At 39.5% G+C, this 27,746-nt stretch overlaps 2 protein-coding genes across 3 annotated transcripts in view; both read left to right on the forward strand.

Moving 5' to 3' along the window:
• LOC119741993 overlaps nucleotides 1-12,767 on the forward strand; it is a 38,378-nt gene extending 25,611 nt beyond the window's left edge. The window contains exons 1-8 of one of the 2 annotated variants that reach the window (XM_038217985.1): nucleotides 967-1,648; nucleotides 3,337-3,446; nucleotides 5,572-5,713; nucleotides 6,387-7,621; nucleotides 7,983-8,091; nucleotides 8,523-8,714; nucleotides 10,354-10,434; nucleotides 11,455-12,767. In XM_038217985.1, the coding sequence (XP_038073913.1) occupies nucleotides 1,489-1,648; nucleotides 3,337-3,446; nucleotides 5,572-5,713; nucleotides 6,387-7,621; nucleotides 7,983-8,091; nucleotides 8,523-8,714; nucleotides 10,354-10,434; nucleotides 11,455-11,543 (2,118 nt within the window). In that variant the 5' untranslated portion in view covers nucleotides 967-1,488 and the 3' untranslated portion in view covers nucleotides 11,544-12,767. Of the gene's footprint in view, nucleotides 1-966; nucleotides 1,649-3,336; nucleotides 3,447-5,571; nucleotides 5,714-6,386; nucleotides 7,622-7,982; nucleotides 8,092-8,522; nucleotides 8,715-10,353; nucleotides 10,435-11,454 lie in introns of those variants that run through there. The other variant, XM_038217984.1, reaches the window with a different exon arrangement.
• A 5,069-nt stretch (nucleotides 12,768-17,836) lies between these two features.
• Nucleotides 17,837-27,004, forward strand: LOC119741461 (peptidyl-prolyl cis-trans isomerase FKBP3-like). Its single transcript, XM_038217216.1, has 7 exons — nucleotides 17,837-18,051; nucleotides 21,235-21,336; nucleotides 22,043-22,138; nucleotides 23,177-23,318; nucleotides 24,211-24,275; nucleotides 24,903-25,000; nucleotides 26,341-27,004. Exons 1-7 carry the CDS (start codon nucleotides 17,941-17,943, stop codon nucleotides 26,393-26,395), a joined length of 669 nt encoding a protein of 222 aa, XP_038073144.1. The 5' UTR covers nucleotides 17,837-17,940; the 3' UTR covers nucleotides 26,396-27,004.
• Nucleotides 27,005-27,746: the final 742 nt, after the last annotated feature.

Consider the following 27,746-nt stretch of genomic DNA (forward strand, 5'->3'; position numbering starts at 1 on the left):
ACAGTCTACGCCCATCAAATCAATTTAAATGGGGAAGAATTCTAATTATTTTTTTTTATTACCAGTATCGTTACTAATTTTACACGTTTCTGTTCTTGAAAAAACCAAGGATTCCTTGAAAGTGGCTAGACACAGGCCTGGCATTCAGCCACTTGCAAAGGCGCGCGTTTATTGCTGGCGGTAGCCAAGTTATTCAGATGCAGCCAGCCTATCCTATCCTACAAACTATCTTAGAGAGAACACCATGGAAAGATGTTCAGTTCCACTGGTCGGAAGGAAACGCAAACACATCAACAATTCAGTTGAAACCTGGGTTATCTGTTCAGGGATGAAAATTTGCATGAAGGCGAATCCAAGTGAAGCCCATGTTGGATTCGAACCTGGGTCCCCAAGATGGACGGCAGTGAATGTGCCACTCCACCAATCTTCTTCTTCTTCTTCTTCTTCCTTGCAAGAGCTGCCTTCATATGGTTGAAGACGCACTGCCAGAAACACAGGGGCAAACCCTTTCTCTTAGCGATAAGTGTTAATATGCTCCCAGGTTAATAAGTGAAGCATTTACTTTAAGGTTTTTTAAGCATTTAAAGGAAAGAATGAAGTAAAGGTTTTTCTTTTACATACAAATTGGCTGAGGATGGTATTCCTTAAGTAAATTTTTTTGCTTAGTAATAATCACTATGAAATTGTTAAATTTGATTTGAAGTCTTCTTGGAAATTGTAAACATCCCAACTTTTCAAGTAAAAAGTTAAAGATTGAAGATTGCAAATGGCTGATGACTCCCTGTGCTGAGGCAAATGGTGAGTGAATGTCGAAGAAATATCCAACAAATTAGATTGCAAGTCTTGTGTAAGCTGTGTCATTGTCAACTGGTTAGATCAATTAAGTGTTGATGACGGGGGAAAGTGTGGCACAATATCTCACCAGAATTCTTTAATTAGTCCGGTCTGTATTCTACTGGCCTTGATTTAGAGACCCACATTTTGATTTAGTTAATGTGCCCCGCTGATAGAGTGTCCTTCCTCAGGAGCCGAGTGGACGACCAATAAACAGCAAAGGAGTGACTGGTGAGAGCTCATCAATACCAAGCCATCAATCACAATGCATTGGTGCGTCAAGGGGTGGGTTGTATCTGGCCTTCACGTTGGCCCATTGTTGACTTTTAACAATGCATTCATTATTCATGACTTGGGCTGCCGTTGAATATTCATGAGTGGGTGATGCTGCCTTGGAACTTTCTCTGGTGTTTCAGCCAATGGGGAGCTTTCCCTGACTTGTGCTTATTTACATACAGTGAAAGCTATTGGCTGGTGTGGTACCCATGGTTCAGGAGTTGGTCTTGACGGGTTGGACAATATTTCTCGGAGCAGGGGATAGATGGCGTGATGTTTTGATTTTGCCGTGGATCGGATCATTCAGTAGGTTGGGGTTGTTCGTCTACGTAGTCCTGTTCTTTTGATCATCTTTGGGTGGAGTGGATACCGGTCGCTATGAAGTACTCCATGCATCAGCAGTATTACGACGGTAGTTTACCGGGCAGTATTTGCACCATGGCGGAGGAGTATAACAATAGCACAGCGGCTGTTGGATACTGCATCAGTGGGCAAGGGGTTGAGGCTTGTGTTCCCCATGGCGGCATGTTCATCCATGGTAAGAATTGTTTCGTTAGGTTCAGTGATGAGAAGAAAACAAGCTGGACTCCACTCCTCAATCAAAACTAGGCATTCTAGATATGTATGGCTTGAACTAGCCTCAGGATTTCTGGTCTCAAACCAGTGATTTAAGTTCCAGTCTCTTTCTGTAACTGTGCTAGACCAGTTATCTATTGGTATTTTTGGCTACTGATCAAATCCAGATTTGTCCATGATGATTGACATTTGTTCATCTCCATGAAGTAATGTTATCTTCATTTCAATTTTGTTTTACTATTTATCTTTTATATCAGTAAAAGAGAATGTTCTTGTAATTATTTTAGAAACTTGTTGAATAAAACCTATTTCAAATGTCATGGTTTTTGCACTGGTATCAAACTACTTCTGTTGGTCCAGTAACAGTTTTCAGCTAAAGTCTGGCAATGTTTTACCCAGAAAATTTAGCCCGGAGACTAACTCTGTTCCCCCCCCCCACCCAATGTCTTGATATATCCAATAAGTCTTGTGACAAAAGAAGTCTAGATTTGTTGAAATTTAAGAGCTCTCCTTTTTACTGGTAGGATGTTACCTTTTTAAATGTATCTTCATTTGCCTACAGTCATATACCATAATATTTGTAAGTAATGTAGTTGTTTGCTTGTTTTGTATGAAACAAGTTGACAAAAATTCAAGATGGATTGATTTATCTTCTAATGATCAATAATCACTACCGGTACAGGTCTGTTGGGAAAATGAACAGATTTTTTTTTATTAAAGGCACATAGGATCATTTGCATTGATCCTATAAGTCCACTTCTGAATTATTATCACAAAACTTACTTGGATTAAAGATCATACTGGTAGTGAACACAACGTGAAATTATTCCGTCTTGATCGCTGTCATTTAGAAGAAATCATGAAGTACATGTAGGTGATTTCCAGCGGTCAGTCAGTTGACTGATTTTTGGAATTGAGAGTGCTATCAACAAAATCGTGTTTTGTGATCAAAAGGTTGTGCATGGTTTCCTCAAAAAGTGTAATATCCACTGAGCTGAAACTTCAACAAGTTTGATATTTTTTTACATTCTTCTTTGAATTTTGAGTGGTGTTATTATTGGAACATAACAAAATGCATGAAAAGCAAAGTATTCTCTAGGCCTTTAAATGCATACCGGTATTCAGGCGTTCTGGTAAAACTTTTTGGGGGGGGCCCATCAGCCTCCTGGGCTACTAGCCCTGTGGTCAAGCAGATTTTTTATTCTTAGTATTCAGGTTGCTTTTTGAAAACCTTTTAATGTGGTCAAATAACGTGCAAAAGATCCTGATTGTTTCCTATCAGTATGACCTCGCAGATGACATGGGCTGTAGCATGCATGCTGATTTCATGAAGAACCGGTTGTATTCAAGTAATGACCCAAAAAAACCACATCAAGGTACTGGCCTCCTCTATCCCAGGTGAAAAGTCCAGTTGAAACTAGTCGAACTGGAAATAGGTGACTAGTTGTGAACTGGTTTAACTGGTTTGAACTGCTTTAACTGGTTCAAAAACTAGTACACCAGTTCATAACCAGTTAAACTAGATCAAAACCAGTCACCAATTTCCAGTTCAACTGGTACCAGTTGAACTGGTTTTAACTGGAATGGGATCCCATTTTCATTATGTTTTGTCATCTTCTTGTACTCTGGGTTTTTGTTATCTCCTCTTAGATGGCATGATGACCCCCGCGCTATCCCCCAGCCGCAAGATTCTCTGCCAGGTTTGTGGAGCCTTGTCTTCAGGTCTTCACTTTGGTGTCTTCACTTGCGAAGGATGCAAGGTAGGTCCAAGTCTGGCTTATGCAACAAAGGTTTTTTTCTTCATGTTTTAGACCCCAAGTATACTCTTTAATAACTAAATTTTCATACCCTGTGTTCTTTACAAAATTACATTTTTCTCCTAACAAATTTTAATTTGAATGTTTCGTTTTAGCAAAAAAATTACTTTATTCCAATTTTGGGCGTCTGTAACCGTCTGAAAAAGGGCTTTTCATTTTGTGCTCATATGAACCTGCCCTTCGAGAGCCAAATTATTGTCTGGCAGCCAATAACTCCAATCTTGGGAAGAAATAATTCAACAACTAAACATCGGTGGAGTTTTTTTTTATTCGATGTCGCATTCAATAGTGAATAACTTTTACATTGCTCGGAAAATGAAAAAACAAATCAATTTTTGAAAATTGAAGGAAAAAATCAAAAAGAGTCAAAAAGAGCTCGGGGAACACATCTTTAATAAATCGTCCTGTTTGGTAACATTTTTGTTAAATTGAGCAGCTGATTTACATGTATATTTTTGCATCAAGTGGTAGTCCTATATATTGAAAAGGCCGGCAACTGAAGTTTCAATAATTCACAGACCTTTTCGGAGCGTTGATGTTGACATTATTTTCACCAAATCCATTCATCTTTGTGTTTGTCCTACTTCCTTGTGAAGGAGTTTTGTGCATGGATTTTTTTTTTAGGTGATTGGCTTCAGAATTCAGAACATTTCTGGCGTGGTTTCTTTTACCCGCTGGATCACCCAGTGGTTTTCGTTGACTGAAATAATGTAACTGAGTAACAGACGCAATGATTGATTAAATCAAACAATCATATGAACATTATGGTTCTATATTATTACCAGTTACTTTGTAAGAAAAGAGACAATAAGGCAGGCCTACCAACATTATTTTATTTTTGGTGATTTTATTTATGTCTCTTTTTGAATGTTTTGTTAGCTAATGCATGATTTTTGTTGTTGTTTTTGTTACATTATTTTGAAAGAGGGACAGTTTTGAAAATGAAGTCCCTAAATCTTCTTGTACGACCACACCATGAAGTTAGAATCAACAGTATTAAGGGGAAAAAAATAAAGTAGAACATCGCCCAGAAGTTAGAATCAACATTAACAGGGAAAAATGGAGAAAAACATATTTAATCTGGGCTAAATCCTAGCTGGATTAATGGCTTGTGCCAATTATTTATTGTATCTTTTTTGTATACATGCCTGTATTGGCACTTTTTTTAATAGGGGGTCCCTTTTTATGTCTTTGGTTCCCAATTTGTTTTTGCATCTAAAGTTGTGTCGGTTGGTCGACAAAAAATTAAAATCTGAAGGAAACAAAATTGTAGTTGCACCTGTCTAGATGGCCAAATTAAACTAGTTTAGTGGTATCTCAGGGCATTTTTGATTGGTGACTATGCAGTCTACATTTAGCTTATAAATAAATTTTTGATCAAAAAAGTCACAGAATTGCACCTCCAGAAAAAATCCTGGAGACGCCCATGGACTTTGTGATTGACTTATGATTGACTCTGTATTTTAACAATCCTACTTTAAGGTAGAGTAGACCATTTGCAGCTATCCAAAAAGTAACTGACCAAATATTGTTGAAAAGCATACTTGGTTTAAAGATAGTAAGGGGACTAAACTCCCTGTGAAATTATTCCATCTGGCATGCTGTCATTTTGAAGAAAACAATGAAAGGAGGTCATTTCCAAAGATGAGTCAAGTTATGCAATTTTCGGATATTTCCATTAGTAGTTGGTTTGTAATTGAGCGAATCCGTGAATCAATGTGCGCGAGTGTTGACATGACGCACACGTGCGCACAGTTGCTATTATTCGTCGGTTCAGTGCTTGATATCGCGTACCTGCAATCAGCTGAATGAGAATAGATTTCGGGCGCAATTCAAAATCTAACGCCAACTTTTGAATTGAAATCAAGATTCTAGAATACTGTTTTCTCAGAATATACAGCATTTACAAAGCTAAAACTTCATCAGGTTAGTTGTGAAGCACCCATCTTTAGATTTTGAGCACTTTTGTTGCTTCTAACAAAGCAAAGGCACAAATGACAAATGATCTACTCTACCTCTAAGTGACATACAGCACATCTAAAACCATGAGTTGTTTTCTTTCTGTCAGTGCTTCTACCGACGGAGCATCAAAGAGGGCGCCAATTACGCCTGTGCTAAAGATCGTAACTGTGACATCACCATGGAAACGCGCAACTCTTGTCGCTTCTGTCGTTTCCAGAAGTGCCTGGCATTGGGCATGTCCAAGGAAGGTGGGCACATTTCAGAAAAGTTATTTCAAACTAGTCATTCAAAGTTCATGTCACATGGAAGCAAGCATTACACCCCCCCCTATAAAAAGTGATGAAAACAGGAAAAAAGGGTAACTTTTCCCTTAAATTGTCTTTATGCTGATAATACTTCCACGAAAAAATATTGCCCTTTTAGTGAGTTTTCTTTAAGGAAATAAAGATTGTATGATAATAACTTTGTTGGTGGCTGACAACTAAAAGGGTATCAGTATACTACTTGTGAAGAAGTGTGCAAGAAATTATGTAGGCAACCACATTTATAGACTGGACTTTCAATATAATATAGCATATCATACGCAGAATATTGATTTGGTGTGCATTGGACATTTTTTGTGTATATGATAGACGAGAATTTCTGGTTTTCTTTTTTTTCTTCTCATGTACTTATCATTTACAGGCACTGCACTAGCACTGCTACTTTATTTTGGTGTGGAAATTTAATGTTAGAAAGGGCAGGGTTTTCTAATTATGCCTCCCTGACCCAGAATTCAACTTAAATTGCTACGCTTTTAAATAGAAATTTGGAAAAGTTGGAGACAGCCAACTTTAAATAAAAGGCAAACAAAATAGTTCTTATTTCATTTTTCACTTTAATGAAAAATGACTGTAATTTTGTTTGTCACTGCAATTGCAGGAATCAAATTAGGACGCCGTCCGAAAGTGGACAGTGATGTTTTTCAGCAGGGATTTTATCACGCGGGAGATATGGAAATGCTGCACAGCCACGGTCAACAGACCTACTCCTGGCCTGGCACTGATCACTTGGGAACTCACTATCCTACCTCCTTCAAATCAGAACCGGCATTTATAGACCTTGAAGGAAGGGGCAAGGACGGATACGACGAACAGCCTGTCATGAATTACTCCATGAAACGTGAGGCCTATGTGGCGTGTGACCAGCACAATGGCTTGCATTATCCCCACCAGGGGAGCTACTTAATGCCCGGCCAGCAGCCGAGTGTGAATGCGGTGCCCACCAGCCCCGCGAGTCGGGACCATTATGAACAGGTTTACGGCTCCCCTATGGAGGCTGGCATTCACCCGCGACAGCAGGTGTACCTCCCTCCTGACGGTCCCTCGCACCCACACCACACCGCCCCCATGTCTAACCCGGTACCCATTATGCACGCCCCGACGCCCCACCCACCCTCCACCCAGTCCCGGATGGAGCACGACGGCTCACGTAGCTGGACAGCAGGGTTGAGCCCCACCAGCAGCATGTCATCAGGCAGTGAGGAAGCCTGGGAAGGGACGGTTTTCCAGGGCAGTCATCCCTCCTCTGTCACCCTCACGCTACCTGAGGTGCACAGCGGGGCGGTGGCAGCCATGGCCTACGCTAACCTCTACCGAGGGAAAAACGAGAGCCCTTCCTCAACCTCCTCGTCAATATCCACACCAGAGCGTTCCAAGGACGACGAAAATCCAGCCCCAAAGAGACCAACTGAAGCTACTTTTCACTCTGAAGCAGAGCGGGGCTCCCGCAGCTACACAGAACTGGTGCCCAGGAAAAACAACCAGAAAACAGACTCTGTGATGCAGCCCGTTGTGGAAAGACACGAAGGGTACATTGACAAACTGCAAGCCATGCAGAGCTCCATCGCTCTGTCACCCAAGCCGGCATCACCGGCAAGCGGCAATAATAACAATGAGGTTTGGGTCAGGCACCCCGACAGCAGACAGCCGTCAGGGATGGTTGTAGGAGGTTCAGGCGGGCTGTTGGATCTCTCTCATCATAGTGCAAACCTGAAGATGAAACAGGAAGAAAACCAAGACAGAGAATCACAGGGAGATCTCCTCCACAGCATCATGACTCATTTCTTGCAGCTTAAGATGGACGTGGTTACGCAGTGGAAAGTTTACCACAGCAAGGTAAGGAAAGGAAAAATGATTTGTGCACAGATTTTTGGCTCAATTTTTGCACTAATTTAAATTATTGGGACCCATTTTATCAAAACAGAATGAAAAAAATGACTATTTGTTACTAAATGCGTAGATTGGTCGGTTGACATAATTTTTCGTTTCATCTAGGGATCATTGGCTTGTGGGGTTTTCAGTCAGCCAGTTTGCTTGTTTTAATGTTTGGTTAGTGGGCTGGGATCAATTGATTGAATGAAACTGATTGACATATTTTAATGTTAATCGATCAATCAATCGACTGATTATAGAATTGATTATTTATTTATTCATCTCAATTTATTCATGTTTTTTTTTTAAATTAAATTGTGTCAAGGTGTCAAGTGATGAAGCGACTGACATCAGCTGGAAGGAGGTAGAAAGTTTTGTAAATTCCTCTTATGAAATTACTGAATGCATCAGAAGTTACGTTTGCAAGGTCCTGGGTAAGTAGGAAATGTCGCAGTTAATTCACTGAATCTTGAGTGTATCTTTGCCACAAATGCCTGCAGTAGAATTATTTGGGCTAATTTCTTGCCATTAATCGTTAAACTTATTAGGATTAATAGCTTACTAATTACTGCTTTTAACATCTTGAAAGTGTCATAGGAAATTGTTTTGGTAATTTTCAGGTTCAATTTTCAGAAAGGTTTGACTTTTGCATCTTAGAAATCATTAACATATGATTAAATAATGATGAATTAAGATTTAAAAAAGGGAATGATAGTCACGTTTCATGAAAAAATGATAATAATGTATATTTACATAGTACCAATATCCACCAACGTGAGTACTGAAGACACTATGTCAGTATAAGTTTTTGGAATATGTAAGATGTGTATCCGCGAATTGAACTCTTTGCAATCTTTACTCACAGGTTTGGCACAGCAGAACTGCAGCTCTGGGGTGGAGTTGGTCTGGTCCTCTCTGGCCGTCGTGGTCAAGACTTGTCTGCTGCTGGACCTTCCGACCGGTGATCAGATGAGGAAGGCTGGAGGTGGGCGGGACCCCCCTCAACTCCAGAAGGAGGAGGCGGCCTGCATCAGCATTCTAGCTTTGTTCTCCTCAAGTAAGCACAGCTTTCATTTCCAAGATATTTTTTGGGGGGCAAGATTTTGCAAGGAGCAAGCAGTGTCGGTGCAGTAATCTTGTTCAATCCACTTTACTCCTGTGTGTATGGTAATCTGGTAAGCTATGTGGACGCCATGTCATGATAGTAGATGACAAGTATGGGAAAGCATGCTGGAATGACAAATTTTATTCTGAAACCTGTGGCCTAGTGGTTAGGGTTTGTGACTCTTGATCAGAGGGTCCGGGGTTCAAATCCAGCTGCTGGTCATATGTGTGTCCTTGGGCAAGCCACAGTGACCCCACTTGCCCCTCTCCAACCAGTATAAATGGGTACCGGCATTAGCTGGGGAGTATAACCTGTGATGGACAGAGATCCCATCCAGGGGGATAGAAATATCCGCGGTCAGTTCATGCCTAGGAAACCAGAGATAAACGCCGGCCTGATGATCTGTATTGGCTCATGACAGACTTTACTACTACTTACTCACCAACCTGTACTGTAGTGTCTTAAGCCAGCCTCAGGTCGACCCGCGATTCGCTTGCGCCACGACGGAACTGTCGGCATCAAGCAGAAAAAGTGATGCTCAGGTCACAACACTGAGAAATTGTGTGATTCGGGTGGAACAAGCGGCATTCCGACGCAAAATAATCGCAACAATGCTCATGTCACCTCGACGCGCGATCCACCATGATTAAACAGCATGGGCAGTCATATGACTTCTTTAACAATAAGGGAATAATTATGTGCTTGGCCGGTTCGGCTCGAGCCATTATCAGTGCGCATTCCCCTGATATGGTCTTAAATGTACTTGTATTCCCATTCACAAATACCTTCGAATCAAAAAGTCGACACAATTCAAAAATTGTACATTTCCAACAATTTTGTTGAACAGTTTTACTTCATTTTTTAAACACCCCTCTATCTGTGATATGGAATATCCTCTCGCGAGTAGTAGTAAACAATCTCCTTATATGATGATTGACGCGCGCGTGGTGCGTACTGCGTGATTTTGCGCAGAACGTGGAGCGCCGGGGAAGTGTGCTGATTGGCTACACAATGAAAAAGGATGATCTTGATGCACGCAGGACGCGTCGTCGTAGAAGTTGAAATGTTTCTACTCTTGCGACTGTTGATTTTTTTTAGCGCCGACTTATTCCAATCGTCTTAATATCATCGCAGTTACAGTCAGGTCGCAAAAAATCGGCGACTGAAATGTCCCCGATGATCGTAGCTCAGAGGCGGCTTGATCATGAAAAGTCAGTCGCCGACTGATCTGTGTCGTCACAAGGTCGACCTGAGGCCGGCTTTAGCAAGAGTGTCAGGCACTGTCAACTATTTCAGAGTTCCCCTCAACTATTTTTTTTGTAACTGTTGTATGAGGTGGTGCTTTGGACAGAGATAATTGGCCCTAAATGGTACCCACTGGAAAAAATATGCCAACACACATTGCCCAATGTTAATTGTCAAATTGTACGTGTTAACACTGGAGTTGTTTTAGTATTTCCAGAATAGTAGCTACCTTTTTTTAAGCCGACAGTTCAATTCCAAAACTGGCCCTGAAACATGCAGTAGCTGTTGCCTCACATCAGGTAAATGAGAGACATGATTCTTTTTCCATTTCTTTATGAAAATACAGTGGCCGCTACAGGCAGCGATGATGCATCTTTGGCCGATGCATGTCAGTGGATATGTTGTATTGCACAGGACTACCTCAAAGGTATGAGTGCTATCAATAGCAAACACGCTGACATTTTCATTTACAATGTAATACTTGAGTCTGAAATGAAGGAATTCAGGAGCAAATCCCATAGTCAAGAGTGTCCTGACATACCTAAAACAAGTTTTAATAGTGTTTAAAAAAATAATTGAAGACATGTTAATATCACTTTGAGGTATCATATCGTTTGTCCACCCAAAATGTGTAGCCTACATTTATTCCAAACTCAGTGGTCAGAAATTGCCTCAGATCGCACAACAAATTAAAGCGTCTAGAATCCAACATTTTTCCAGGCCCTTATGCAGCCCCTAATCCCAACACCGATAATTGGTTTTGCGTTTCGCACTCGCATTAGTCCTGATCACAGCATGCCCCCCCTCCCCACTTTTGAGAAGCGATTGACGCCCTTGAGGCCCATTCTAATGTCCTAAATCTGAATTGCTTATAATCATCATTAGGGATGGAGGATGGTGGGTGGATTTTGAGGGTCAAACCCTAATTTCTTTCCCAAAATTCCTTGATCCATTCTTGGAAATCATCCTAAAAGTTAACATAAGTTCTTTAATTTCCCTGATGGGTTTTCTTAAAGTCATCACATAGCAAAGTGCTTTTTGCTCTATTTTTTTCCTCTCTGCAAGTAATATTTCAGCAATCTTAAAGACGTTTGTCAGATGGAGATTAAAAAACATAACAGTTACACAAGACAAAATGGCAAAGTATATATTTTTTTTGCAGTCAAATCTTACAAGCTTTATACAGAGGATGATCACAGACAAAAATGTCGTCACTAAATGATGTAACATGTGTGGCATACAACAAGAAATACAATACCAATTGGGCATTCAAAGTTGCCAAGTTTTCCACAAAAGAGAAATACATGTACTAGGGTTTTTTTTCGTTAGGTTTTTTCCCTACTTCTTTCATTAATGAACACACAAAAATCCAAATAGCAAAGGACAACCAGTTCAATTTGATTGGTATATGTTTGATATTTCTTTCTCTCTTTCTTCCTGTCTTCAGAGAAGTGTGAGACAGAGGAGAGATTTCAACAAGTCATCCAGCTTCTACAGGGAGATTCAACTGCAACACTTATCTCCTCACCAACCTGAAGAAAATACACTCCTTATTCATTCCATCTGGTCCCTAATAGGTCAAAATAAGCAAAGTTGGGAGCTTTGAATTGATATATTTAGACTTGTTTTAGCGGTGTGATTTGGACAAACTTGTTAAGCAAATTTCAATCCAAAACAGAAGTATTCTGTCTCCAACTACCTCTCTCGCCCTCCTCCCTGTCATATCTGAAATGTTTCTGAAATCAAGGCCCTTTTCTCAGCCGGAGAAACGCACTTACTTTAATTCCTGCTTATCACTATATGATATTCAGGGGATCATGCAAACCAGCCAAAAACATCAACTAAAAGACAGACACGTGTGGAAGGCTGGATTCCTGAATTGACATTTATTCAAAGCAGTCTTTGAAGAGTTTGTTTCCTAACGCGACTTCCAGTTGGAAACAGTCAAAAGAGTCACACAGTTAGGAGACTTTATAGAACAAACACAGTCTAAAAGCTGTTTCCCAACTTCATTTTTGCGTTATTGTATTCTTAAATGGAAGAAAATGGAAGAGGTAAACAGGAAAAAAATTGCCTGGCAAATTCTTGTGCTATCAGATGAGAAGATGTATACATTTGCAGAACATTTTGGCTGACGACCAGGGAACAATTTTGCTGCTAAGGTGGAAATATTGCTAAGAAAACACATGAGCAAGCATCAAAATGAACGAGAACCAGTTTTGGCTGGACATGGTTTGTTTTTTCTCACCAGATATTTTCTCTGCCTTAGCAGATCTGTTTGTTTGGAAGTTCCATGAAAATTGCCCCCATTTTGTTATTCTGCTTTTAGCGCTGTTTCCAGAACTTAGCCCCTGGTGAAACAGAAGTTACTGTTAGACACTGTCGGCATCCACAAACGAAGTACGCTGATATGTGTAAACATGCAGGAGGTCGTGTACAAATTTCAGTTTTGGCTTCGCACCTCAAGAGTTCCCAATTCCAAATAATGAAAGGCGGATGTAATTATTCAATTGGAAGAAACTTTGAACGAAAAGACAGAAATTCATACGTACTGATCCTCAATGGCTTCAACACGTAGTTCCAGTGTCACTTTCTCATATCATTTATTAGAAAAATGCATAAAGTGATAGTGTTACACGTTAGGGATACGCAATACGGGAGCAAATTTCAAACCTGCTGAAACTCTTTAATAATTCTTCTTTTAAGCTTGCTTTGTTGCATCATGCAGTTTTTGCTTTGTTGCATCAGGCAACAACATCCAACAGATGAGCAGCACTAGTAAATGGCCAACAAACACAATTACAATAGGTTAGGTTGGTAAATATTATTGAAAAGAAAATATTAAAAGTTTTTATTTCCAAGACATTCCTCTCAAAAGCACACTTTTCCTTTTTATTATAGTTCATTTATACATTGGAAGAATATTATGTAAAGCATTAGCAGCTGTAACATTTTTAAACAGTGACAACTTTTTTTTTGTATACTCCACTAAAATTTGAAAAAAAAATATTTTACCAGCTGGTTAATGTTAATGTTCATTTTAGTTTCAAACAGAAATATTGGATGTTGAAATTTATTTGGAGATATTCTCAAATGATTGAAATACATTTGTGGTTGCTTTGATCATTTTACCAGTTTTAATAACTTATACATGTATCTTATGGAACTGCAATTTATCTGTACATAATTTCGCACGATATTTGTGTTGATACATACATGTATTCTAAAATCCTGAAGATCCTCTTTTCGTTGACATCCTTGCATATTACTGTTACAATATAGAAGCTTATATTGCCTTTTTAATTGGACAACATGTGATTTGTTCACCAAATACATGTATTGAAAACTCTCAATATGATCTGTATAAACTCTACCAAATTCCTGGCGGATCGCCTTGCTACATGTTCCACATGTCTGTGAAACCTGCTCTGAAGTATTCACTTCAATTTTTATTCTGTGCCATTCTAGCCATGAAATGGCAACGGTACCGGTATAAACGCCTTGTTTAGTAACTATATGATGATAAAAATACACTCCACTTGAGAGAAAAAAGGGGAAAAAATGCCCCTCAAATGGATTGTTATCAATGCAGACGTTGTGACACTTTATTTGCTATCCTCTACAATTCAATTCCCATAGCCAGAGAATTTTTCTCTTTCTCAATGTATTTCTGGACCAAGATGTGACAAACCACCAATATACCCAAACCTCTTGCACGGCAAAAGAAAAGGGCCACTTCCCAGCACAAAAAGGCTTTGCTAGATGTAATTGATTATTGAATTGAGCGTGTTTTCTTATTGCCAACTGGCCGTGCCTGTGTTAAAAGCTTTCTCAAACTCCCGAACAATAAACACATGTTTACAGTCTTTCCCCCTCAGTCGCAGGATATACGTGTAGAGCAGACCACTCACACCCAGCTTTTTCAATTCAATGGCACTTTGCGGTTTTTTTCCCCTTCTTTTTTTCAATTTTTTGATTGAAAGCTTTGATTTGATTATTTTGTCGCTGAAATCGTCTGTTGACAGTAGAGAGAAAATCCTGGTAGAAGAAATATACTGGCCAAATAAATGGGGAAAATAAATTTCGCTGAGACTTGCCGGTCTTATGAAATGGGTTCTATGGAATAGATTGTCAAGGAAAATAGATTTAGTTTGGGAAGAAGGAAGCGTACATGTAGCTTTTTATAAGTCGCAATCAGTGAAAACGAAGAAAAAAACTGGGAATACATGTAATTATGTGAAATCCTTGCCAGGCAAAGAGGGTTCCTTTGCTTCAAATAGTTAATGATTATCCTATCAAAAACAAAAGATAAAAAGTATTCATTTTTTTTAATTACAACATATATTTTAATAGACTTTCCAAATAATAAACATATAATTATGATAATAATATTTTAAGAAGATCATGGTATTTAATTATAAAACGCTGCAATTTTGAATTATCTCATGTTCATATTTGTATATTTATTCCTGATGTGAAATAGGTGTTGCACCAGATACACCAGTAGAAATGATTGTAAAAAAGTACTGGTTTTATACATAATATATGTATATATATGGATATGAACACCATGTATATTTTATTTGTACTTGGGTATTTTATCTGTATGTGTAGGTCTAAATGTATGTATTTTTTTAAGATAAAGTTAGTGTATACGTGCTTTTTGGGTGTGGCACCTCGAAAAATAGGTTTTTTTCCAAATTGAATTGATAATTTTCTAGCATTACATTAGTTATGAGCTTTCCAATGAGACATCGCGCGAAAAAAAATCGGCCCATGACAAGTAATCAATTAATTAATTTCAACTTTTGAATTAAAAACGGGACGCTCCTAAATCGTTATGAGTAATGCGCGCAATTTCTGAACTGGACCGCGCCATTTAAAACCACTTTTTAAAACTGTATAAAGGCCTGCAAAAAAACAACAATCAAATTTACTTGTTGCAGGACATTATATTCCTTTAAATTTCGTTCGGAAAAGAAAATCAAAATTTTGAAAAGCACGTATACCAACTTTAACATCAGACTTGAGGGAAGTGGCCAATTATTTTGAGCCCCTACATACGCAGATTTGCTGAGCTGAAATGGCCTTCACTCAGAAAATATTCATTCATTCATAAATATATTCCCATATTGTTGACAAATACATTATATAAAATAAGTCGATAAGGAAATAACATGAAATGAGTAACTGAATAAGGAACTGAAATATTATTATAATTCACAATATGAAATAATGGAGGAACGAAGTATGAACTATAGTAAAATTAATCAACAAGTAATGTAAATAATCCATTGATCAGAAAATTATATCACTTGTCTGATTGGCAGATGAATTTCACAGGAATATATGCTGCTTAGCACCATTTTAAAATATTTTTTTGCCAATTTTGATGTTGGGTTTGCTCTTCACTGTCACACTGCTGTTCCAAGATTTATGAAAAACAATGCACAAGCTTGTTTAGATGGGACTTGGGACCACAACTCCCTGCTTACTATAGTTCAGATGTCTTAAAGGGGCCTTGCAATGAATTTTTCTGAAGAACATATTCTGTGCAACTTTCTCCTCTTCAATGTATAAAAACTATATGATATCCCTGTTTTGGTAAATTTTCTTGGAAAGTGCACTTCTTTAATTAAACAGTCAAAATAATTGTCCATGCTTTTTCTGGACAACTGAGGGCGCCGTTGTTGTGATGTCATTTCAGGAAGACACTGTTCAATTTAGGGGTTTGTGTTCAAATTTGTGAACTCAAAAATTGCTCATTGAAAACATTTGTAAGCAGAATTTGCTTATTGTCTTAGTACCATGTACTGACACAACAACGAATCGCCAAAGAAAAGAAAATTTGAAACTGCAAAATATAAAAAACATCGGGCATCTTGTGATGCTGAAATAACTGTAACATTGAGGTTTCTGCCTGAAATGACATCACACTTTTACTCATGAATATGGAAATTCGCATTAGCATCAAACCAAAAAGGCACCAAAATACCCTTGAAAATGAAAAAAAAACCGAAAACGGTAAATAAGGTTAAATGGGACACAAAGGTGCATTTTCAAGGATTGCATTTAAAACATTACATTGCATGGGCCCTTTAACCACTTGACCACTGAGCCACTTGACCACTGCGATGTTCGGCTGGTCGTCTGTGAAGGGCAAAATCAATATTGTAATTTGTATATCGATCCCCCAACACAAAATTCCATCATAAAAAAAATATTTCTGTCGCATTTTGCCATGTACATACTAATTTTAGTTGAATGGGAATTACTTCTGCATTAACACTGGCAGTTTTCCATTATTGGCACCTATTGTAACCAGCAAAAAGTTGTAAGACGGCTCTGTATTCACTCATATCAATTGTAACACTCCCTGTTAATATGAGGGGATTTTGAACAGAAAAAAAAATGCATAGTGGTGTAATAGAAAACATAAATCAGCCACAAAAAAATGTATTTAATTGTCAGCGGCAATGAATCGCATAGTTACTGATTAGCCCATTTTCACCAAGCAGACAATATTCTATGACACAGTTCTGACGCAGAGCCTACAGTTGTATCAACTCAATTATTTTAAAACCTTTAGGCATCCCAGCTTTCATTCATGAAATTATGGACCTGAGCCACATTGCCACAATCACTTCTGTTATATTGTCACAAAGTAAAGCCACACCATCTCACAGCAGCTAAATTTAAGTCTTATAAATAGAAATTAGTATATATTCCTTAAACTTTTTAGTTCAACTCTGTTTATTGTTAATGTTGATAAATTTGTGACATAGTTATGAATAAATCATATTTTGAGCCTTCAGTGGACATTGTGTTTGTCGTTGGATTTAGTTGGAAAGTGATACAACAGTTCAGCGAAGCAGAGTTATATGTTGCGTTGCAAAAGATCCGGTACGTTTGTATGACTGTCAAATAGACACCCCCCCCCCCCCAAAAAAAAAATCAGGATAAGGCCCCAAAAAAATTATTCGGTCTCTGGTCAGACCAAAGTTCCAGAATTGACGCGGCGACGCGTTTTTTTTTTTTTTTTGGCTTTTTTTTTTTGTTCTTCAAGCTTGGATTGTACAGACAAGGTGGGGTACTATTTTGCTTTTTTGGTGTCCTCATGTACATTGTTGTCCTCCATAATTTGCCTTGGTGCTTTCGATCATTTGCCTTGGTGCAATTTCCCATTCCTTCGTGCTCTTTGGTAAAAAAAAATTGAGGAGGTGCGGAAATAGAGGGCGCTGTTGGAGCTACCGCGGAACATTTTGAAAAAAAAAAGATCGACGCGCATGATTAAAATCGACGCGCGCGCTGACCAGAGACCGACTTATTTTTTTTGTGGCCTAATCGGTACTCATTATTGTCCTCTATTTCGGCTCAAAAAACAATGCTCCAAAATGGCAAGTAGATTTGGGCTCTCCCTTGCTTTGCTACACCCTCCAAAACACTTCAATATTTGCAAATGTTGCTTGTTAAGTCAATGGCCTGTAAGAGACCAAGAGTTTTCGCTAATAATCCCAGAATGTTTCATTGATTGTATCCGAGATGACATTTGACCATTTTGACCACTGACCTAAAAACGCATAATTGGTTGAATGTTTCCGGTGGATTAATTGTGAGTAAAGGGATGTCTATATTTTCCTTTAGACAAACCTCGCCCTCTCCCCAAATAGAAAACATATCTGATGTAAGTTTGCCATTATTGATCTCAATTTAAATCCAGAAAAGATTTTTGGTTTGAATTCAGAACAAGAAAACACATAGGAAATTTTTCCTCGTTCGTAACAGTCAAATAAAACACCCCCACGGACCGAATGGTTGAACCACAACAAGGGACCTGAAAAATAAACGCGATTTGTTGTTGTGGGTGGATTATAAACCGTAGCTCAAACCGTCCATAGTTGATTTTTCCTGAAATATCCAAACTGTATTTCTCATGGCTGGTGAAAGTGATGTAACTCGTCCTTGGACGGATGAAGAGATTGCCTCCGATGACATTGGCAAGAAAGCTATAGCAACATTCCTGCAAGAACATGCAGCGAAAAGGGTACGTTAAACATCTGGTTTTGTTAAATGCGTGTTTTTACCTTTACCAGTTGCGGTATTAAAATATGTTGGGTTTTTTGGGGTGCGGGTGAGATTTTATCCATGTGTTACACTTTTATATTTGTTACAATTTCGAAACTTACGGAATGTATTTTAATTAAAAATTAGGGTTTTCAGCATTGGGAATCTTCGTGTTTTACTAGAGTCATTAGCCCGAATAGCTCTGCCTCCGGCCGCACACTAGCCCCATAAATGTGGCCTATTTACTGGACTGCCTCCGTAAACATAGGCCACACATCCACATGTACAAAAATCGTGTCGACGGAGCCAAATTTTGATTTTCACATTTAGGCTTAGTTTGTAGGTTTTTTTTGCTTTAGAAGCATACTCGCCCTCTTTATAGGCTAATCAGAAAGTGCTGCCTTTTTCAGATGTATATTTTTTGTGAAATTTCCAGATTCATTTTTACACGTTTGCGTATCAAAATTTCAACATGAAATTTCACAAAAAATATACATCTGAAAAAGGCAGCACTTTCTGATTAGCCTATAAAGAGGTAGCCCCACTAGTGTGGCCGTCGGTATGCTGCGCTGAACCTTTGGCCACACACCGTGGTACCGCGCGCTACTGAGGACGAAGTTTTCATAAAAATTCAGGGCAGTTTCTTACATTCTCAGTTTCTTACTTTCTTATGGTTGTATTCTATGATGTCTCACCTGTCACTTCTGGGATGCTTAGGTCTAATGATGTTCCATTTTCCGAGATATTCTTCAATCTTTCTGGAGTCCATATGCACTCGTGAAACGTCTGGTGATGGCAGCCATTTTGAATGGGACAAGAGATGACCTCAAGCTGTGACGTCGCGTGTATGCAAATTGCTTGTCGAGCGCGCGAGGGCGCGAGTTGCAAATGCGACGGCTGTTTTCTGTGCCGTAGATCCTGAATAGAGATCCGTGCACGTGGCCCCCTGACGATAAATGCATGGTACATGGTGCATATGGACTCCAGAAAGATTGAAGAATATCTCGGAAAATGGAACATCATTAGACCTAAGCATCCCAGAAGTGACAGGTGAGACATCATAGAATACAACCATAAGAAAGTAAGAAACTGAGAATGTAAGAAACTGCCCTGAATTTTTATGAAAACTTCGTCCTCAGTAGCGCGCAGTGCCACGGTGTGTGGCCAAAGGTTCAGCGCAGCATACCGACGGCCACACTAGTGGGGCTAATAAAGAGGGTGAGTATGCTTCTAAAGCAAAAAACCTACAAACTAAGCCTAAATGTGAAAATCAAAATTTGGCTCCGTCGACACGATTTTTGTACATGTGGATGTGTGGCCTATGTTTACGGAGGCAGTCCAGTAAATAGGCCACATTTATGGGGCTAGCCGCACACTAGCTTGCCCCACTAGGCCGCGATTAGCCCAGGTTGGACTCCGTTGTGTACACGCAACGGAGTCCAGGGTATGAATCTCTCCTGCCATAGCGAAAAAAATTAGGCCTATAACACATTTTTTGCATATTTTTACCTGAAGGAGGAAGCTGAAATTTCGCTTACATATTCCAGAATTGTACCTGCGCTGGGTTTAGGAACGGCAAATATGTCCGCGGGCGGCGTGTTTACCGAAAATAAACCGCAATTCCACGCTTTCGCTGAAAACATTTTCAGTACGAACTCCCTGTGTGAAGATTACGCTAGCACGCTGCCGCCACAGCAGCAAGCGGCAGCAAACGGCACGCGTGTGTACGTCTTCACACGGGGAGTTCGTACTGAAAATGTTTTCAGCGAAAGCGTGGGATTGCGGTTTATTTTTGGTAAACACCCCGCCTGCGGACATATTTGCCATTCCTAAACCCAGCGCAGGTACAATTCTGGACACAAGGAATATGTAAGCCAAATTTCAGCTTCCTCCGTCAGGTAAAAATATGAAAAAAATGTGTTATAATTTGTTTCGCTATGGTGGTCCAATTTATACCCTGGACGTCTGTCGTAATGTAATAAAGACGTCGTCCAACCTGGGCTAGGCCGCGATATTGCTGCGCTGTACCTCTGGACACATGCCAGGTTCCCCAAACTACTGAGGAGTTTGTCCGAAAAATTCTTTTACATACGGTTGTATTCTATGTCTATGATGTCTCGGCTTCTTTCCTCCGGGTTGTTAAATTGTCCTTATAGATAATTAACTTATATTTGGCCTATAATTTTATATCAAATTTTTCGAGAAATTTAGGCCTCTTTCTGGAGCCCATAATGCACACGAAAATCGTTTGTTGATAGCAGCCATTTTGAATGTAAGAAGCGATGACATCGCGTATTCGCGTTTATGCAAATTGATCTTGTCTCTCTGGCGCGCGAGTCGTAAAACAACGACTGTTTCTTGTACAAATCTCCCAACTGATAGTCTGATACTTGGTGATAGTATAATAGTGCGCACCATACAGTCTGGGCGAATCCATTGTACAGCCATTGCACGGCCAGAGGCATTCGGGCTATAGAGTCACTAACTGGGGCACTAGAACTCCTGGATTTGGTCTGTCGTACTAGCGCCCTAGTCCAAGTAACTTTGACCCTACTTATCGCCTTAGTTTTGTAACATTCGGACATGGTCTGGTTACAGTAGAATCAACGATAACTCGACTTAGAAGGAGGTTTACATGTTTTTTGCCGATGTGTTAAATTCCCGCTCAAATTACAAGCAAAAACTCACGTATTACACAAGCTTGAGAAACTCCAGCTCCAATGCCCATCGGGAATTCGACATGTAGAGCTGGAGGTCAATCTACTTTGTAGCCAGCGGTCTAAAAATGGCAGAGGCCGTGGAATTCGGCCTCAACACCGTACAGCCCACAAAATCATCATTTATTTCTGCATATTTTAGTCAGTTTTGTTCTGTTTTAAGCCGATCCTTTGCTTTGTGATTCACACTGTGAAAGACAAAGACGAACTATCCGGGCTTCAATACGTGGTGGGGACGGGCTGACGTCATCCCATGAAAATATCTATTTATTTGCATATCAGTTTTCATCGGTTGCTATGTGTTACCATTCAGCACTCCAGACTCAAGAATCATTGAGCTTCAAGAAAATAAGTCTTGGAGCTAGATAAGCAATGTAAAAAAAAAACCAGATGTCCACGCCCACCTATGGTACTTAATGAGATTTGTTCTTATTTTATTTCCTTAGTTCTTGAGGGACCACAAGATGCTTGGTGCTCTGAAACATGTTGTGAAAACCTGCAACAAGGAGCAGTTTGTCAAAGCCTACAAAGAATTGTTTGAAAAGAAGGTAATAAACCCCAATAAATATCTTCAATAAATAGCAGTAAATTTGAGGAATTTAATGAAAAAATGTCAAGAGAGAGAGAGCATGTAATGCAAAATAAACCAACCAACCAACCAACAAACAAACAAACACCCCAACAGCCCAACAAATACAAAACAAAACAAAACAAACAAACAAAAACAAACAAACAAACAAACACCCCAACAAACAAACAAACAAACAAAAACACTAAGCCACCTGTCTAGTTCACAAAAAGCACTAGACCAGCTCTTCAACCCTCCTGCTATTTAAGCAGTCACAGACAGTCAAAATTCACTTCCACTTCCCCTGCTATACTTTTAACAAAACTTAGTCACCAGCAGTCAGGTCATAATGTCAAGCAAGCACTGTGACTAGTCAAACTGGGTCAACAGACAAAGCAGGCAAGTTGTGGTCACAGCTGTTTTATCACTCACCCGAAGTCAAAGCATAGCTGTATCAAATTACTTAAACAGTCCAAGGCAGTCAATCCTGCTTTATGTGGGCTGGGAACTCTTAAGGGTTGAAAACAGTCGCTTGATTGATTTTGACTGCAAGGACAACTTGGCACATATGTTTACTTAGAAGGGTTAATGACTGAACTCACAGTCCTGTGCAAATTTGGTGTCTAGTTGTTCTTCAATAATTTATTATTGTAAACAAAAATTATCTTGATTGTTTTGTCTACTAGGCCTTCAAGGGACCACACGATGATGAAGAAGAGCTAGAGGAAGTCACCAAGAAGACAGCTGAGGTCAAGGTCAAGCCAAAGGTCAAAGAAGAGAAGGTAATTTACTAGACTGTAGGGGAAGTAGCTCAAAACATATTCACTACATTTTATTGAATTCATTACCTCAATTCTAACTCGAACAAGACTAACAATAAATAGGGTTGTGGTGTCCAGCATGCACCTCTCCAGTTTGCACTCATTTTTGTTTTACTATACTCCCGAGGACAATGCTTTGTGTTTCCCTTTGTTCCAGTAATATAAAATAACACTCTCCCATAGACTAAGCACATGAACCTACTACAGAGGACCGTTTCCAACAAAAGACCCAACTCCCGAGGACTGAAAGGATCTGTTGTTCTCCCTTTGTGTGTCAGTCCTCGGGGGGTTATGTAGAACATGTACACATATTCAAGCCAGTATACCATATATACTCCCAAGAGATACTGCAGTGTTTCCTAAGGGGTTTGAGAGGGTGTCCCGAAAATGTTTACTCTGAAGCAAACTCTGTAATGTATAGAAACCCAAAGTTTAGGATTTAATTATTTAACCCTAACTCCCTAGTAAAAATTTTGTGAGAAACCATCCTCAATCCTCCTGAACCCAAATGACACGTCTATTGTATTTAAACTTTCATAGACCATCAAGTCCAATGTTATTTACTAACTTCACTCAATCCAAGAAAATCTTCCAAAACCTCTTTGGAAGAATAGATTTTGAAGGAAATGGGGAGGGCAGGGGTAAAAAAATGCAATTGCAATTTGTTCTGTTTAGGTTCCCAAAAATGGGATCAAACGTGCTTACACTTTAACCCTAACTCCCCAGCCTAATTTACTAGAAACCATACCCATTCAGGCAAATTCCAACACCCACATGGAAAATTGTACACACACACTGTTGGACTTAGTTTCTGGAGGTATGCCAAGCCCAATGTAAAAGACCATCAGTTTAGGGGTACTGTACCTATCCCAACAGATTTAAACAAAACCTGCTGTTGGGCTTTGATGTGTTTAGTTCGGTTAGGGTTAATGAACACTTTGGAATTAGCAAGTGCAGTGAAAACTCGTTATCGTTTTTGGGGTGTCTTGAACACAAAAGGTTGCTGAGGTGCCCCACTTCCATAAGAAGATACTGAAGCATGGAGACAGGACGACCTACCCTAAGAAGGGGGATTATGCTTCTGTGTGGTACATTGGCAAACTGACTGACAATACCGTGTTTGATACCAACACAGCATCAGGTAAGAAAAACAGTGAATTTATGCAAATGGATATTAAAAACATGGATTATAAAAAATACGGGGAAAAAATTGGTTCACTTCACATTTCCCTCAAATAGTTTGGTTTTGTATAAGCAAGGGAAAGTTTTAACATTCAAGTCTCCCATAGTCCAAAATACAGGGTGGTGCAACAAGAAGGAAACCCACTTTTGACAGCAATTTTCACCTACTTGTTGAGCATATTTTCAAAATTGAATTTAATGGTATTAAAATATTGATCGTTTAACATAAGTGACAAAAAAATGATTGCAAAAGCTTATTTTGTCTCTGAAATGTGGTAGTTTAAAAGTTCATGTGCCAAACCCGTTTGTCCACAGACAGCTTTATTCCATTTGCTTGACTGAGCTCCGGAGTTTGAATTGAAGACAAAAAACACTACGTTAGACTTACACGTAGACAACAGTGATTTTGGTGACTTGTGTTCAAATTAGCATAATAACACTTATTCTTGTGTATATTTTTAAAAAGATTTTCTCACCATGTATGGTTGAAGATCTATACTTCATCACATTCTAAAAAAAAAAAAAAATCAAATAAGTTCAGTGAGTAGGTTAAAATTCCTGTCAAAGGTGGGTTTCTTTCTTCCTGCACCACCCTGTATATGCCAAATTTGAGCTTACTTTGTGCTTATTGTAATACAGCAATCAAGGCAAAATGCTAGCTTTACAACATGTAACCGGGTTTTTTTTGGCAAAGAAAATGCCACATTTTGCTCTGTTACCTTCGAGTTGTTTACAGTAGCTGGATGCATGGGCGTGAAATCCTCAACATAGTAAGGAACTGAATGCCACATTATTATTTAAGTCAAACACATACATGTACTGTGATTTCTAACATTTATTTGTTTTCAAAGGCAAGAAGAAGAAGGATAATACTCCGCTGAAGTTCAAGGTTGGAACCGGCCAAGTTATACGAGGGGTAATTCAGCTAGTTCAGTTTTCCTTGTCCAGGTGTATTTATCTCTCCTGTTATGAACTCTAAGGGGTACAAAAGTGTGACATGGGATTGGGAAATGAAGCAGGATAATAATATCCAGTTCTTTTTCCTCTTTTTCCCCTTGTACGTTCCAATCCAACCCCATTGTTAAGGATTGTGCTCACCAAGAATTTACACATGTAAGACTTTCCAGGCAGATTTCATAAGATATACATGCTCAGAATGTTACATACGTTACATGGACAGAAAGTTTGTTAATATTGATAGAAAGTTATAATTACAATAATGAATTCATCCAAATATTTTACCTTTTTTAATCCCTACAGTAGGACAATCTACTGTATAAGACATCATAGGGTATTATGTTCAGAATATTAAGTGCATAACTTGGACAGAAATGTTGTCACAAAATTTCTGTCCAAGTTATGAACGTTATATAAAATGTCTTCAAGACCACGAAAATTGTCTTTATTTTGGCTGGTAGCAAATCCTTAATGAGATGACGTTTGGGTAAAGCCATGCACGTGATATATAATCATACACATATAGTTCCTTTTATCCCTTCTCTGTATTGAGCATTTCCACACTTTGTCCCCGTTTCTTTCTTAGTGGGACGAGGGGGTGCAGACGATGACCTTGCATGAGAAGGCAGAGCTTACCATCCAGCCAGACTGGGCCTATGGCAAGAAGGGAAAACCGGATGCAAAGTATCCTTTTGATCTGGTTCCATCAAGTTTGTTATGCTCAAATCGTCACCGACACCATGAACTGACACTCAGTTGCGCATGAGTGCCCGGCAGACTCACATACTTTACAGAACCGCACTACTTTGGTTTTCACGAACTGACACCCCGCACTGCATGCGGGCACTCTGTACATTTTCGTATTCATAAACTGTAACGGACCTTAATTTCACCAGTAAAAAGGTTTTTAATTAAATTTTTGTGTAAAGCCCGGTTCATAGTCTGCGCAAAGTGAAAGCGAATGCAAATTTGTGACATCATGGCAAGTATTCGCGCTGCAAATTCGTAAAAGTTGAACATATTTCAACACGGGCGAATTTTGCAGCGAACGTTTCATGACGTCAAATTCGCTTCGCATTCTCATTCGCATGAAGTATGAACCAGGCTTTAGCCCCCAAGTATTCGGATGAATTAAGTTCGTTTCAAACCCTTCAAAGCGTTTTTTTTTCCGAATTGTATTTTGCCATATGCTTGCGTTTCAGTTGTGAAATGAAAATTACTCTGTATCACGTCACTGTACGAAGTGCACACGCACACGCGGGTGTCAGTTCGTGAAACCAAAATGATTGATTACGCAGTTTTCACAAACTGACACCACACCACGCGTGACTGTCAGTTCGTGAAAAGGGTGACGAAATTGTGGACTTGGTAAACAAGTACAATCTCTATCACTCCGTTACACTCGGAGAGTTGGGGAGGGGGGACATGCATGCATTACCACCGTACACCTGGCAGGGATGTAGTCAAGTCCATCACAAGTCCTTGCAAGACTCTTTGTTGAATATCAAAAGACTATTTACTGTACACTGACTAAATACATAAACAGTCACCGAGTTGTGCTATAAATACACATTCGATGCGTCGCACTTACGACGTGTTTTGTGAAATGGATCGCAGGACGCGTCGCAGCTGCGACGCATCGTAGGGATACGACGCATCACAGCGCTGCGATGCATCGTAAGTTACGAAGAGTTTGATGAAATCGGGTGCTGGAGCGTAAATTTTACGTCATTAGGCCGTGCACAACGGCCAGTTCAAGATCAGCACACGGTCTGCCTCCACAAGCTTCACAGACTTAGTGTGAAAAGGCACGAGGTATTAGCCTGTTCAGACGTCACCCAGAGGCGAGTCGAGGCAATCTTGACGTTTTAACCCGTCAGCCGTGCCTGTGTATAAAAACAGCCAGTGCATGTTATCACGTCCTTCGATGCGAACAGGTTAAGCTGGTGTTAATGTCCTCCCATTGACTTCCATTCTACCTACCAAGCTCTCTATATTCCTTAACAAAGTTTGCTTCCCTGTAGGATTCCTTCCAACGCTACTCTGATCTTCGAGGTGGAGCTAGTCGGCATCGACTGAGCCAAGAGTGTATAATAACTCAAATCAATCCAACTCTAATTGCTGCCTTACTCATCCATTTATGCATGTTTGGAGGAGAGCATATAATCATTCTATTTCACATCAAGTGTAGCAGTGCCATAAATGATATAGAAACATTAGGCACACAATTTCCATGTGTGACCTTTTCAAGAGCCGATATTTTTGGACTTAATATGTGACCAACCCTTCTCTCTCACTAATGTAAATTTTTAAATTTCACTTGAAAATGTCTAAATTTCTTCCAGAACACAATATTGAAACCATACACTATTGCAAACCTTGATTCGCTGCTTACGTTCTTCGGTCTCTGTAAATGCATGACCATCTAAGCCACCTTCCCATCTGAAAATTATAGACATCGGAACCTCCGCCAGACCTGAGGTTTTTAAAAATGTCTGTGAACTAGTTGGCCATGGTTGGTATATTTCCTATAGACTGTTTGCACTGCAGCCATGTTTGATGTGTGTGGTTTTGTTCAACAGGGATCCGCATGAGTTGACCTCTTGCGCATTCATTGTTAAAGAGGTTGTGGAATGCTCGAAGACATTTCCGGCCTTTTTTTGGGTATATGTAGCCTAAGGTGTGATGAAATAAAAACGACCATTGTTTCTGTCATGAAATGAGTACAAAGGGTACTTTTGAGAGCTAATTTTCAGGTCCTGTTTCGACCCGAACGTGCAATTTGTGTAAAAGTCGTCGTTGCGGGCAGCAAACAAAACACAGTAAATCGTGACGTAATAAACAGGACTCGTTTATGCTACTCTGCATCGGGAGTCCTGTTTATTACGTCACGATTTACTGTGTTTTGTTTGCTGCCCGTAACGACGACTTTTACACAAATTGCACGTTCGCGTCGAAACAGGCATGACAGGACTTGAAAAACAGCTCTCAAAAGTACCTTTTGTACTCATTTTATGACAGAATCAATAGTCGTTTTTATTTCATCACACCTTAGGCTACATATACCCGAAAAATGACGGAAACATCTTCGAGCATTCCACAACCTCTTTAATGAATTAACATAACAAAACAGACCTCCAACATGGCTGCTGCATGCAATCCATCTACAACAATTGTTGTGAGCGATTCATAATTGGAAAGATACAAATTTACCATCTGTTTCAACAGTCTGTACAGTGAAAATTGGCAAGAACCTGGCTCAATTTCTTGGCCCTACTTACCGTTAGCGAAAATTCCATGTTTACGGTAAGCGTATTTCACTGGTTATCTAGGAACTTTGGCTTCTGCACATGCGTACATCCCGTAAGTAAGGATTCTGTGCTTACAGGGTTAGCACAGTATTTTTCGGCTAGAGGGGTTAGCACAAAAT

The sequence above is a fragment of the Patiria miniata genome, unplaced genomic scaffold (genome assembly GCF_015706575.1).
Source record: "Patiria miniata isolate m_02_andy unplaced genomic scaffold, ASM1570657v1 HiC_scaffold_5, whole genome shotgun sequence".
In the NCBI taxonomy this organism is placed as follows: domain Eukaryota; kingdom Metazoa; phylum Echinodermata; class Asteroidea; order Valvatida; family Asterinidae; genus Patiria; species Patiria miniata.